We start from the raw sequence: 11,099 nt of genomic DNA on the forward strand, positions 1-11,099 counted from the left end.
GTGACTTGTATTAGGCTTCTACTTTCTCTCCCGCAATCGCGGTATCTCCCATCATACTCCAGGTGTGGATAAAATAAGCCGAACTGGTGTCTATATCTCTAAATCATTACTCATTGGGCTCCGCGTAATGTTGCGCATTGTTTGCAGTTATTGTACGAAAACCTTTAGGGAGAATGGGCTCATCAGAATAGTAAAAATGCCTTAAATGTGATTCACACTGTTTATTTATAGCAAAAATTGGGAGAATGTATCAAGACATTGTAAAACTTGATTAGTAAAGATTTCAATCAGATTCAGTTGGAGGTGCATCCCTGAGGAACGTTGATTTTGATGGTCTTGCTCACTTCCTTACGGCTGAAGTCGGGGTTGGCTCCCTTCTTCACCATTTCCACGAAGTGGCGGCTTGCGGAAGAGTTGGCAACGCAGTGGACGTCGACCTGGAGGCAAGAAAGCGCGATTAGCGATCGAGGAGAGATTGCAATGGGTGAGAGATCACTCACAAAAATGGAGCTCTTTCTGCCCGCGGAAACGTAAAGGAGACGGAACGTGATAACTGAGCGCGATACTTATTTATGGAGTAGAAAGTGGTGTCGAGACAAAACAACATCTGTTCCACTATTATCCTACTCACGATTCTTCAAAGAGCGAGGTGTTTAGATTGTAGAATTTTGAGTTACGGAGACAATATGAAATCCTTCATGAAGAAGCTATGAATGGCTGGGTAAAACTCGCCACGAAATATATATATGCACTTCGATACAAACTGCGAAAAAGTTAAACTTACGCTCTTCTCGACCTTTCCGGTGGCACGGCAGTTATTGGCACAGGTTGGCAGTGGTCGCATGGAGAAGCAGGTCTGGCTTCCCTGCTCGATGATCTTGGTGCGGTGCTGGGTGCAGCCGGAGTTGGAGCTGGAACTGGAGGACCTTCCAGACTGGGAGTTGGAGGAGCGGCTGGATTTGGAGGAGCGGGAGGAGGAGTATCCGCTGTTGGCATCCTCTTCGGTGATCACGTCGTGAGGAGTGAAGGTCTGGTTGAAGCAAGGTGCCGAGGCAGCGCGGCGCTGCAACTCCTTGGCTTCTCCCTGGCAGGTCTGGTCGGGGACGGCCCAGGAGGCGGCGAACATCTTGGGCTGCTCCAGAATGCAGCTCTTGGGAGAAGTGAAGTCGGTGGCGGGTTCACTGTCGTAGGTTCCGCAGAGACCAAGGACATCACCGCGGTAAGTGCTGCCGGCCTACGAGAGAAGATGGGGGTGAGTGCGATGGCAAAAGGCGGAAAAGGGATGATTGTGGAGTGGGGGCGGCCAGTCGTACCTCGAGCCAAGCGGCCTCTCCGTTGTACATGATGGCGATCTCGTGTTGGGGAGCCTCGAAGATGAGGGCGCCACTGGGCAGGGCGTACCAGAAAGCGAGCATTTCACCGTCAGAGTCGGCGACGTAGTTGATCTTACGGTCAGACACGCTGCGCTGCTTCTGGTTGAAGTAGACGACTCCGTCGGCGTCTCCGCTCTCGGAAGACTTCTTGGAGCTGGAGGATCCAGAGGGCTTGAGGTCGAAGACGTCGTCACCAAGGATAACCTTGACTTCCTACAGGATGAATGACGAGAGTTAAGCAATGTTGGGGCATCACGTGGAAGGAGCATTTAACGACCGAGTGCCACGAACCTTCTCGTGAGAGCTGGCATCGCGGGCGAGGACGGTAACATCGGCGGTGGGGTTGTTGTTGCTGCTGGAGCTGGAAGAGTCGTCGTCTTCGGGCTGAGCGGTCATCATGACGTGCCAGCATTTTCCAAGGTGGATGGGGTAGGTCTTGTTGTCGAAAGTGGAGACGGAGTCACGGTCCAAGCCGCAAGAGGCTGTGGGGAGATTGAGGAGACGAGTGAGCTCGGAGTCTCTGGGGTCAGAGAACGGTTGGAATGCGAGCGATTTCGTCCAACTTACCGGTCCACTGGGCGTGGAGGGCGTAGGTAAGGAAGCGGTCGGCAGCATTCCAGCTGGGGTGCTGGACGGCTAAGGGATGGGCACATGGGTTGATGCGCACGAGGTCGAAGTCGGCATCGAAGGACGGGGCGGATAGGGAAACGTTGGCTGCCTTCAAGTCAGACTCGAAGTCGACGTCGACGGTGATCTTGCCTTCCTTGTTGTGGACATTAATGGTGTTCTCGTCGAGGTATGGGTAGCCGAGGTACCTGGCGACGGAGTAGGCCTTGTAGGTGAAGTTCTTGAAAGCGACGGGCAGCTGTGGGGAGAGAGGTGGAGATGGTCATCGCGATTCATCTCGGTGGTGGTGAGACGCGTATTGCAGCGCGCGGTGGAGCGAGAACACATACCTTCTCGTACTGGATGTTGACGCTGTATGAGTCGAGGAAGTTGGCCCTGGCGGTGATGTTGCGGCAAGCGGGTTGGAGGTAGCTTCCGGACTGCATGAGGGACATGCATTTCTGTGCCATGGGGCTGCGGCGGATGTATTGCTTCCTCTCCTGGCTCTGTTCTCCCTTGGCCTGCGAAAGAGGATAGTTTTCTATCGGAAACTAGCAAGAAATCGAGTGGGCTACGCACTTGGGAACGGGACCTGATTTCGCTTACCGAGATACTGATTTGAGCAGCTCCGGATCCGCACTTCTCGCCGAAGCTGATCTCAGAGCTGACGTAGGAGGTGGGGTTGGCCATGAGAGCCTTGCCAAAGTTCATGAGTGGCACGTTGGGGTAAATTCCTTTAGCGGCAGCACACACCTGTCGAAGGAGAGATTCGAGTGTGAGATCAAAAACGAATGAAGAGAGGTGGTGGAATTACATGGAAGGAAGGTGTTAGCTTACCTCGTAAGGCTTGGAGTTTCCGTAGGTGGGAGACTTGTAGAAATAGAAGAGAGCACGGCTGGTATCGTCAACTTCGCTGGAAGCATAGGCGGCGGTGGCCACGTAGGCAATGTTCTTGTTGCCGTTGAATTCGACGGCAAGGTCGAGGACGGAAGCGGAGGCGTCTGCAATGGGGACGAAAGAGGAAAAACGATTAGCGGGAGTGAAAAGCGGTAAACGGCAGGAGCGAGAGGAGATAGGAAAGGTTCGAACGTACTTTTGATGCCGGAAGAGGCCCTCCTGAGGAATTCCTGCTGTCTCTTTTCGCTGACGGGTTTGGAGGTGGATGGGCTGGCCATGGAGCTGCTGCTGGATCCGGCTCTCTTGCCGCTGCTGGACTTGGCATTGTGGGCGCGGCTCTCGTTGGATTCCGAGTCGGATTCGTTGGAGTCGGACGATGAGTAGGATGACTGGGAGTCATCGGAGTTGTCATCTACGGGTGAGATGGATGGCATTTAGTGATGAGGTGGTGACATTGTATGGAGGAACGGAATGGTTTGGTGCGGAGCTTAATTGATGACGTACCGTAGGAGGCGGTGAATGTGACGGATTTGCTGTTGCTCCTCTGGGGGTCGAACACGACGTTGATGTTGTTGTACTTGATGGTCCTCTCGGCCCATGGGTAAAGGAAGAGAGACATGGCATCGTGGCGCTGAGCCTTTTCGTAGAGGTATTGGTAGTCGACGTACTTCTGCTCGGTAGCGTATTTAACGCGGAAGGCGAAACCAGTGGAATCTTTGCCGACGGTGGTTTCCATCTGTGGCGATGAGAAAAGGGTGTAATTGGAATATTTCGGAATCGTAGAAGCTTGGAGATTGCATTTTTCGTTCACCCGTGTCTCACCTGCATTGGGTCACGGACGTGGATGGGCTTGAAGTAGCTTCCTTGGCTGACGGGAGTGAGGTCAAGGATGTTGTGCTTGGCGGTGTAGGGAATGGTGCTGTAGTGGAAGATCTGTGCTTCGCGGTTGTTGTACAGGGGCTGCAGGGTGACGGAGGCCTCGGCGTTTTCGGCATCAAGGTCGAAAGTGGCTTTAATGGGCACATTGACCTGGATGTTCTTCTGAACACCGGCGATGTAGCGGGTGTGGGTCATGGGAGCCACGAAGCTGATCTTGGCGGTCATGCGAGTAGAGTACCTGTGGGCGAAGGAAATTTAGCGTCCCCCCATGCGCACACGTAGGTACCGCGAGTGAGATATGGCGAAATCGTAATCTGGAGAACTTACACGAATTGGAGACTGGCGGTGGAGTTGATGGTTTCGGGAACCCTGATGGAGTCGTGGGATCCACTGGCCATGTCAGGGTGGGTCTTAGCTTGAACTTCTCCCCTGAGGGAAACGTAGGTGGGCTTCTTGATGGAGTAGACAAACGGAAGACCGGTTTCGGTGGGGAAGGCCAGGGTCAAGGAGAACTGGTTGTACAGCTTGTTGTAGTTGAACTTATGCCCGGAGCGGAGAGCGGAGGCGGCGGCTTTGAGCACTGTAAAAGAAAGGCGGGTTGAAAGAAGCCAGGTCGCTTGAATTGCGAATCGGAGGGGAGGAGAGAAAGCTTACTTACAGGATGGCAGATTTTCGATGGTGGTGTTATCGAAGGTGAAGAATCGGCTAGTTCCCATGTAGCGAACGAGGAGGTTTCCTTCCACCTGCTCGTCGTCAGAGGGCTCGATGTTCAGCATCTCGGCAATCTTCTCCGTGGTGAAGGGGCTGTGGCTTCCACTTCCGCTGCCAGAAGACTTCTTTCCGGACTTGCTGCCGTGCTTTCCGCTGTTGGAGGATTCGGAGTCCTCGAATTGGTCGCTGACGGCGTCGACGAGGTCGTTGAAGCTGGAGGTCATCATGGCGAGCTGAAAGAAGCGAAGACCGTCGGTCACAACGAGCCTATTCCAAATCCCGAAATTCGACGCGAGTCATCGCAAGCGGTACTCACGGCCATGTTCTGTGATTTCCATCCTCCCACGTTGTAGCGGGTGGAAATGAAGGCGCTGGATGGGAGAAGTCCGTCGGAGCTTCCGATCCAACTGAGCTCACGCCTGTAGGCGAGACCCATCTCCTTGACCATGTAGCTCTGGAGGTACTGACGGGAATAATGGATTCCGAGAGGCTTGGGATTGAGCAGGTTGGCGGCGGCCTTGGCGTTCATCTTGCTGCAATTGGAAAGGAAAGGTGGAGGTTACTCGACCGGTCGTCGATGTCGACTTCTACGAAAACATGGAGGCGTTTCGAAAGAAGCGTGGGTTCGACAAGGTGGAATGTACCGACGACGGGAAGGGCACAGAAATTGACTGCACAGAGTGACTGTTTTCCAAAGTTTGTAGGCTTAACTTACAATTCGTGGTGGTGAGGTCCCTGGAGGGCTGCGGCAGACTGGATCGCTGACTTGACGACGGCGGTGACTTGGAGGCTAGGGTCCCTGTTGGTGAATTCAGCCATCCTCTGGAGCATGAAGGCGGGAGGAGCAGTCCTCATGAGGACGAGAACAGCGGCGCAACGCACCTCATGGCTTTCTCCGACGTTCTGGTAAACGTTGAAGAGGACGCGGCGGGCGACCTGAGGGAACACCTTGGCGAGCTTGTTCAGAGAGGTGACCATGAGAGTCCTCTGGAAGGTGGACATGGGTTCCTTGCCTTCGAGGTAGGGCTCGAACACGCTGAGGATCTTGGGGTGGCCGAGATTTCCAAGAGCGCGGATGTAAACCTGGATCTTGTGGCTGTCTCCGTCCTTGACGGCGGCGCGCAGGTTCTTAGCCATGTAGGGGATGTATTCCTCGGCGACGGCCTTGGGGTTGATGGGAGAGAGACGTCCGAAGGCGTGGACGGGGTAGAGATTGTGAGCCGTGACGTTGTTGACCTGAGCCTTGCGGGCGAGGTTGGCGAAGGAAAGGATGGCGGTGGAGTTGAGAAGGGGCTGCTTGGTGACTTCGGGGCTCGTGGCCAGGGCCTGTAAACCAAAGTGTGAAAGTGAGTCCACGGGAAGCGGAAACGCAAGGAGACGAAATTCACCGATTCGGAAGCGAAACTCACGAAGAGCGCCTTGAGGAATTCAGCGGTCGGGGTCCTGGCGCTGGCGGCAAGGGTGGCGAAGATCTCGGCGGCCTCCTCCGTGGCGATCTTTCTGGACTTGATCAAATCCTTGATGGTGGTGAGGCAGGGTCCAGTACCGGCGGCGGCGAGGGCATCGCGGAGAACGGTCCTGAAGCGAGAGAAAGGATCGCGTGAGGTGGAGGGAGGAAAGGGTTTTCGAGTCGTGAACGATTCGAAATTCTCATTCGAAATTTCTTACCAGGGGTTTTCTCCGGAGGACTTGATGGGAGCGTAGATCTGAGAGACGGCCTTCTGCAGCTGCTCGGCATTCATGGTGCGCACGAGGCGAACGACGATGGCGAACTTTGAGAGAGTGTCCTTCTGAGGAATGCTGCTGGGGTGCTGGAGCTCGGATGCGATTTGAGAGCAGAGTTTCTTGACGGCGGAGACGGGTTCGATGTCCTTGGAAGTGGGGATAGCGTTTCCTTCGTAGCCGATGAAGTAGGGCAGGAGTGGGATCTTGGGAGCCTTGTTCATTCCGGGCCTGGGGTTGTGCTCTTCGCTGGAGCTGGAGCTGGAACTGGAGCTGCTGGAAGCACTGCTGACGCTTCCGGACTCGCTGCTCGAGCTGCTAGAACTGCTAGAGCTGTCGGAGCAGTTACTGTCGGATTCATTGCTATCGGAGCTGGTGCTGTCACTGTCGGAGCTGCTGCTACCGCTACTGCAGCTGCTGCTGCTACTGCTGCTGCTGCTGCTACTGCTACTGCTGCTGCTGCTATCGCTGCTGCTGTCGCTGCTGCTGTCGTTGCTGCTGTTCTGGCTTTCGCTGCTGCTCTCGCTGCTGCTGCTGCTGCCATCGCCGTTGCTCACGCTGTCGGAGCTGTCGTTCTCGCTGCTGCTACTGCTGCTTCCGCTGCTGGCGTTCTTGTTCTTCTGCTGGGGTGCGGAGCGACGAAATCGCTTGGGGATCTGGCGCTTGTGTCCGGGCCTCTCGACACTTTCGCTGCTGTCGCTGCTGCTACTTCCGCTCTCCTGGCTGTTGCTCTGACTGTCGGAGCTGTCGTTTTCGCTGCTGGAGCTTGATTGACTCTCGCTTTCGGAGGATTTGTTTCCCTTGATGGGGCTCTTAGCGGAGCTGCTGCTGTGCTCGGAGGGGAAGGGATCGTTGTAGTCGTAGACGAGGTCGTTGACGCGCTGTGGGTTGGGCACGGATGGCGGGGAGCCAGAGCTGGACCGTCTGGAGATCAGGGTGACGTTCATGCGGCTGACCACCATGCCTTTCTGGGCGTTGTAGAGGGCGGGGCTGAGGATGACCTTGTTGACGGTGACGGAAGACTGGATGGTGTATTCCTTGAGGGATCCAGAAATCACAATCCTGCTGACACCGGAACGCTGTGAAGAGATGGGAGCGTTAAGCATGCGTGCTTCCTGGCACGGCGCCTTTGCGGCCGCCGGCGGTCATCTATGCCCGTAAACTTACTGAGAAGAAGTGTCCCATTTCGTTGTCGGCGGGCTCCCAGTCGGTGAGTCCGGTGATTCCGTAGTGGTAGGCCACTCTCTTGTCGCAGTTGCTGAAGTTCTTGGTCTTGGCGATGTCCATAAGAATGCCATCTCCACGGAGCTCGGGCATTGGGGCGAGTTCCGGGTTCACTTGGGTGGCGTACATCGGAAGGGGCGAAATGTCGTACATGACCTCGCACTTACCGGTGACGGTATCCTGGAGGAATAAAATCGCGGCGTTAAACTCATCTCGAATACTTCCTGCTGGAGACGTTGTACATCACGAATCGGGGGTCTCACCTCCATAGCGCGGAAAACGCTTTCGCTGGGCCTCTTGGGAGCCTGACTGCCACGAGGCCATTTGATCTCGTTTTCTCCGCGGGTGTCCACCTGCAGTTGACTCACGACGCTCTTGATGAGGTTCACCTCTGGGTTGGAGAGGTCCTTGCTCACGACCAGCTCGTCCACCTGCGGGAGGCAGAGCCGGCTTAGCTATGGTCTCGTTATTAATATCTACTGATGGAAAATTGTTTTCAGCAACCGCCTTTATCGTTCAATTGTATTCCAATTTACAATTTGAAATTATGATGAGGGCCATCTCTTCCGGCAGTGGAATACGTAGTGACATAGGATGGAAAAAATCATTTATTCTCGTGAATTTTTTTTTTGTTTTTACGTCGAGAATGAATACTTGTTCTTCATATGACAGAAAGACGTTTTCCAAAAAAGTATTTTTGCCTCACAGAACGGGCTGTTTGGATATTTTTTAAAATAATTGTTGAGACCGGCATAATGGCAATGCGCACTAGTACATGCGATCATCGTTATTTAACAAATAGCAAATTCTATTTGGTTTAACCGAAAAGTATTTTTCGTCGCCGTATGCATGTAATTTGATTTTTCTTTTAGTCGTTCGTTTTTCGTGCGGGCACACTTGCAGTTTTTTCAGAGTACTTACAACTCCGTTCTTGAACTTAATCTGGAACGGCTTGCTGGAGAGCGGGAGCGACTTGTAGTTGAGCTCCTTCTCCGGGATCCTGGAAGCCCATCCTCCGGGAAGGGAAGCTTGCACCGGAGAGAACTGGGCGTCGGAGATCTGTGGGCAGAGACGAGTGTAGGGTGAGATGGAGTCAATGGCGGAAGGGCGATAATCTCACAGGGCCGCTTCTACTCACCCTGGCAAGGACGGCGTCAGAATTCTGAGGCTGGAGGGTGAGGGTGGCTCGGCTCACCACGCCAACATACTTGTCGGCCACTTGGTGGAGAGCGGCCAGAGTCCTGCCCTTGATCTGGTACTTGTATTCGTATCCAGCTTTCCAGGCTGCAATTTGATTAATCGACGATTAGTACTCCAAATTTAATGATTGTTTGTAGCATAGCATATCCTCACACGAAAGGTAGAGGGTGAAGTTAAAGCAAACACATTTACTCACCATTTTCGGCCGTAGCCAGCCCAACTGGAAAGGAACAAAAAATATACGTGTTAGTCGCGATTCGTTTCAAGTCCAGAATTATAGTGAATTTATTCAACACCTTCCTCTTCCAATAGTTTCCCTTGCCGAATATGGAGTGGCTTTTTTCATCATAATTTTTGCATGTTTCTTCAATGAGAATTCCTGGTATATTTGGTTAGAAGGGCACTTTTATCGGATACATCATCGACATAAAATCGATCTGCTCCTTCTGTGATGGCATTTGTACGATCGCATTGTATTCTTAGTTCTCTCGAAATATGATCTAATATTCTCACTACAGGTAATCGTTGACGCTTATCTTTGCCTTTCATCCACCCTCACAGTCATGGTTTAGACTCTCCCGTTCAAAGAACTTTCGCATTATGAAGTGCTACAGACGTCACTTTTCGGCGCAAACATTATGCCTCTCGTCAAAATTATATTTATCTTCCCTATTACAAGTTTTCGTTAATAATTCCATAAATTCACATGTCATATACCCTTTGAATTTGAATTATTTATCAATTATTCAGCACGTATTTTTATACATTATTATTCAGGGGAACTCACATTTATGAACCAAGCATGAAGCAACATGTATAAAGGTGATGCATACTTGATTTTAAATTTTATGTTCCCATTTACCGTTTTCTCGATAAGTTGTGTAATGATTAAAATTTTTGTTTCCAAAATTTGGTGCTTCGTCGCGGAATTATTAAATCACGAAGAGGATTTATAAGAGGATATGGTTCGCATTGGAAAAACAGCTTCAATTAATTATACCATGCTAGACCTCTACTTTCCAGAAAAGGAATAATATGTTGAAATTGCTGTTTCTTTCTTTTGCATTTATAAGAAAACGTCATGCTCTATCAAAGTAAAGAAATTGCTTCATTAAAAGTTTTTAATAAGTATTTTCTGTCTCTAACTCTTCATAACCCAGAACTGTCTATGGAAGAATTTCAAGACTTCACATGTGAAAATTTTCTACTGAATCACAATGGTTGCGCCAGCTACACAATTCGCCATTAAATTTTACACCACAAAAGGTCACGCAGTCCGAATTTTTCCTGAATGGAGCTGAAAGTGTATGCATTTTTTGTGTCACTGAGAAGTAACATTGGGTTATAACGGGTTAACGCCCGTTGACTTTGTGCTCTGTATTACTTGGGCATAGTGAAGCGATAAAGGCTAAGTACCGACTCAGTTTATTTCATTATAGTTTGAGTAATATGTCAATATTTTGACAATCGAATGATAAAGTTCTAAAATTGAGATAGAAGTTAATAATTCCGTACTTCACTCGATGACTTTTCTTATCTCTAATGCCTTGTTTTGTACTCACCTACGAGGAAGACGATCAGAGGAGACCACATCTTGTCTCGGAGTGACGATCCCGCTCCCTGTGGCCACTTATATATCCCGTCTGTCGTGCGACATCAAATCCTTGCCTCAGCGGAAAGAGTGTGATCATCCTCTTGGCCTTTGACACTCGGAGCCACGCGCCGATCCGCACACTCGCCAAGCATTTTTGTATCATCGGATTATCTTTAAGCGAGCGATGCTCGTGGATTGAAACATGTGGAGTCTCTTATAATTTATCTGAATTATTTCATGTATGAGTAGAATTTTAAACATCCCTAAGAAGTATTAATTTTTCTAGGTAACTGCACGAAGATTCCGAAATGGTTTCATTGTTTCTCAAATGCATGGTGCGATTATGTTAACGCAAGTCTCATCACCATTTGATATCCAAAATATTTCATATGGATTCTGGTACCTCATGCTAAATCTATCGTCTCCTTTTTCCAGGATTCCCTCTATTGATACTCAGGGGATTACTAAGAACGGCGCAAGCGGATTTTTATGTTTGGAATTCCGTATTAAATCCACATGATCACCTTTCAATTGTCGACTAGGTTACCCGTGTGAAACTTCGCGCTTTCACGCTATCAGGGGATAAACATTTTATGGAAACGGTAGAATCGTGTGCTAAATACAGCAGAAAGTGTAGGGGAGACCGGGGCACGTTGGCCCGATTTTTTTTACATTTTTAAATATTTTATATTGATTACGCTATCAGGGGATAAACATTTTATGGAAACGGTAGAATCGTGTGCTAAATACAGCAGAAAGTGTAGGGGAGACCGGGGCACGTTGGCCCGATTTTTTTTACATTTTTAAATATTTTTTATTTATGCATAGTTAACTTTATGAAACTATTGCTAAATTATAGAACAGTCTTTCTAAATATGGATGGAAATAATTAA

General features: G+C 50.5%; 1 protein-coding gene across 1 annotated transcript; it reads right to left on the minus strand.

Annotated features, from left to right (window-relative positions):
* Window positions 1-206: 206 nt before the first annotated feature.
* LOC124170520 (vitellogenin-1-like) lies at window positions 207-10,253 on the minus strand. Its single transcript, XM_046549289.1, has 23 exons — window positions 10,175-10,253; window positions 8,809-8,832; window positions 8,551-8,696; window positions 8,334-8,471; window positions 7,676-7,843; window positions 7,356-7,592; window positions 6,135-7,267; window positions 5,876-6,044; window positions 5,182-5,792; window positions 4,783-4,999; window positions 4,414-4,699; window positions 4,083-4,335; window positions 3,699-3,993; window positions 3,381-3,612; window positions 3,073-3,288; window positions 2,817-2,980; window positions 2,586-2,732; window positions 2,330-2,500; window positions 1,941-2,238; window positions 1,665-1,855; window positions 1,314-1,586; window positions 785-1,234; window positions 207-437 (listed from the first exon to the last, which is right to left on the minus strand). The coding sequence occupies exons 1-23, from the start codon at window positions 10,203-10,205 to the stop codon at window positions 294-296; spliced, it is 5,994 nt and encodes a 1,997-aa protein (XP_046405245.1). The 5' UTR covers window positions 10,206-10,253; the 3' UTR covers window positions 207-293.
* Between the last annotated feature and the right edge of the window lie 846 nt (window positions 10,254-11,099).

This window comes from Ischnura elegans, chromosome X (assembly GCF_921293095.1).
Source record: "Ischnura elegans chromosome X, ioIscEleg1.1, whole genome shotgun sequence".
NCBI classification, from domain to species: domain Eukaryota; kingdom Metazoa; phylum Arthropoda; class Insecta; order Odonata; family Coenagrionidae; genus Ischnura; species Ischnura elegans.

Excerpts from the sequence above, each read along its gene's own strand:
- LOC124170520 (XM_046549289.1), bottom strand. The coding sequence starts at position 10,205 with ATGTGGTCTCCTCTGATCGTCTTCCTCGTAG. Across the intron at positions 8,697-8,808 it reads GCTGGCTACGGCCGAAAATG|CCTGGAAAGCTGGATACGAA; the intron begins GTGAGTAAATGT and ends ATCAAATTGCAG. Across the intron at positions 4,700-4,782 it reads GGAAATCACAGAACATGGCC|CTCGCCATGATGACCTCCAG; the intron begins GTGAGTACCGCT and ends CGCTTCTTTCAG.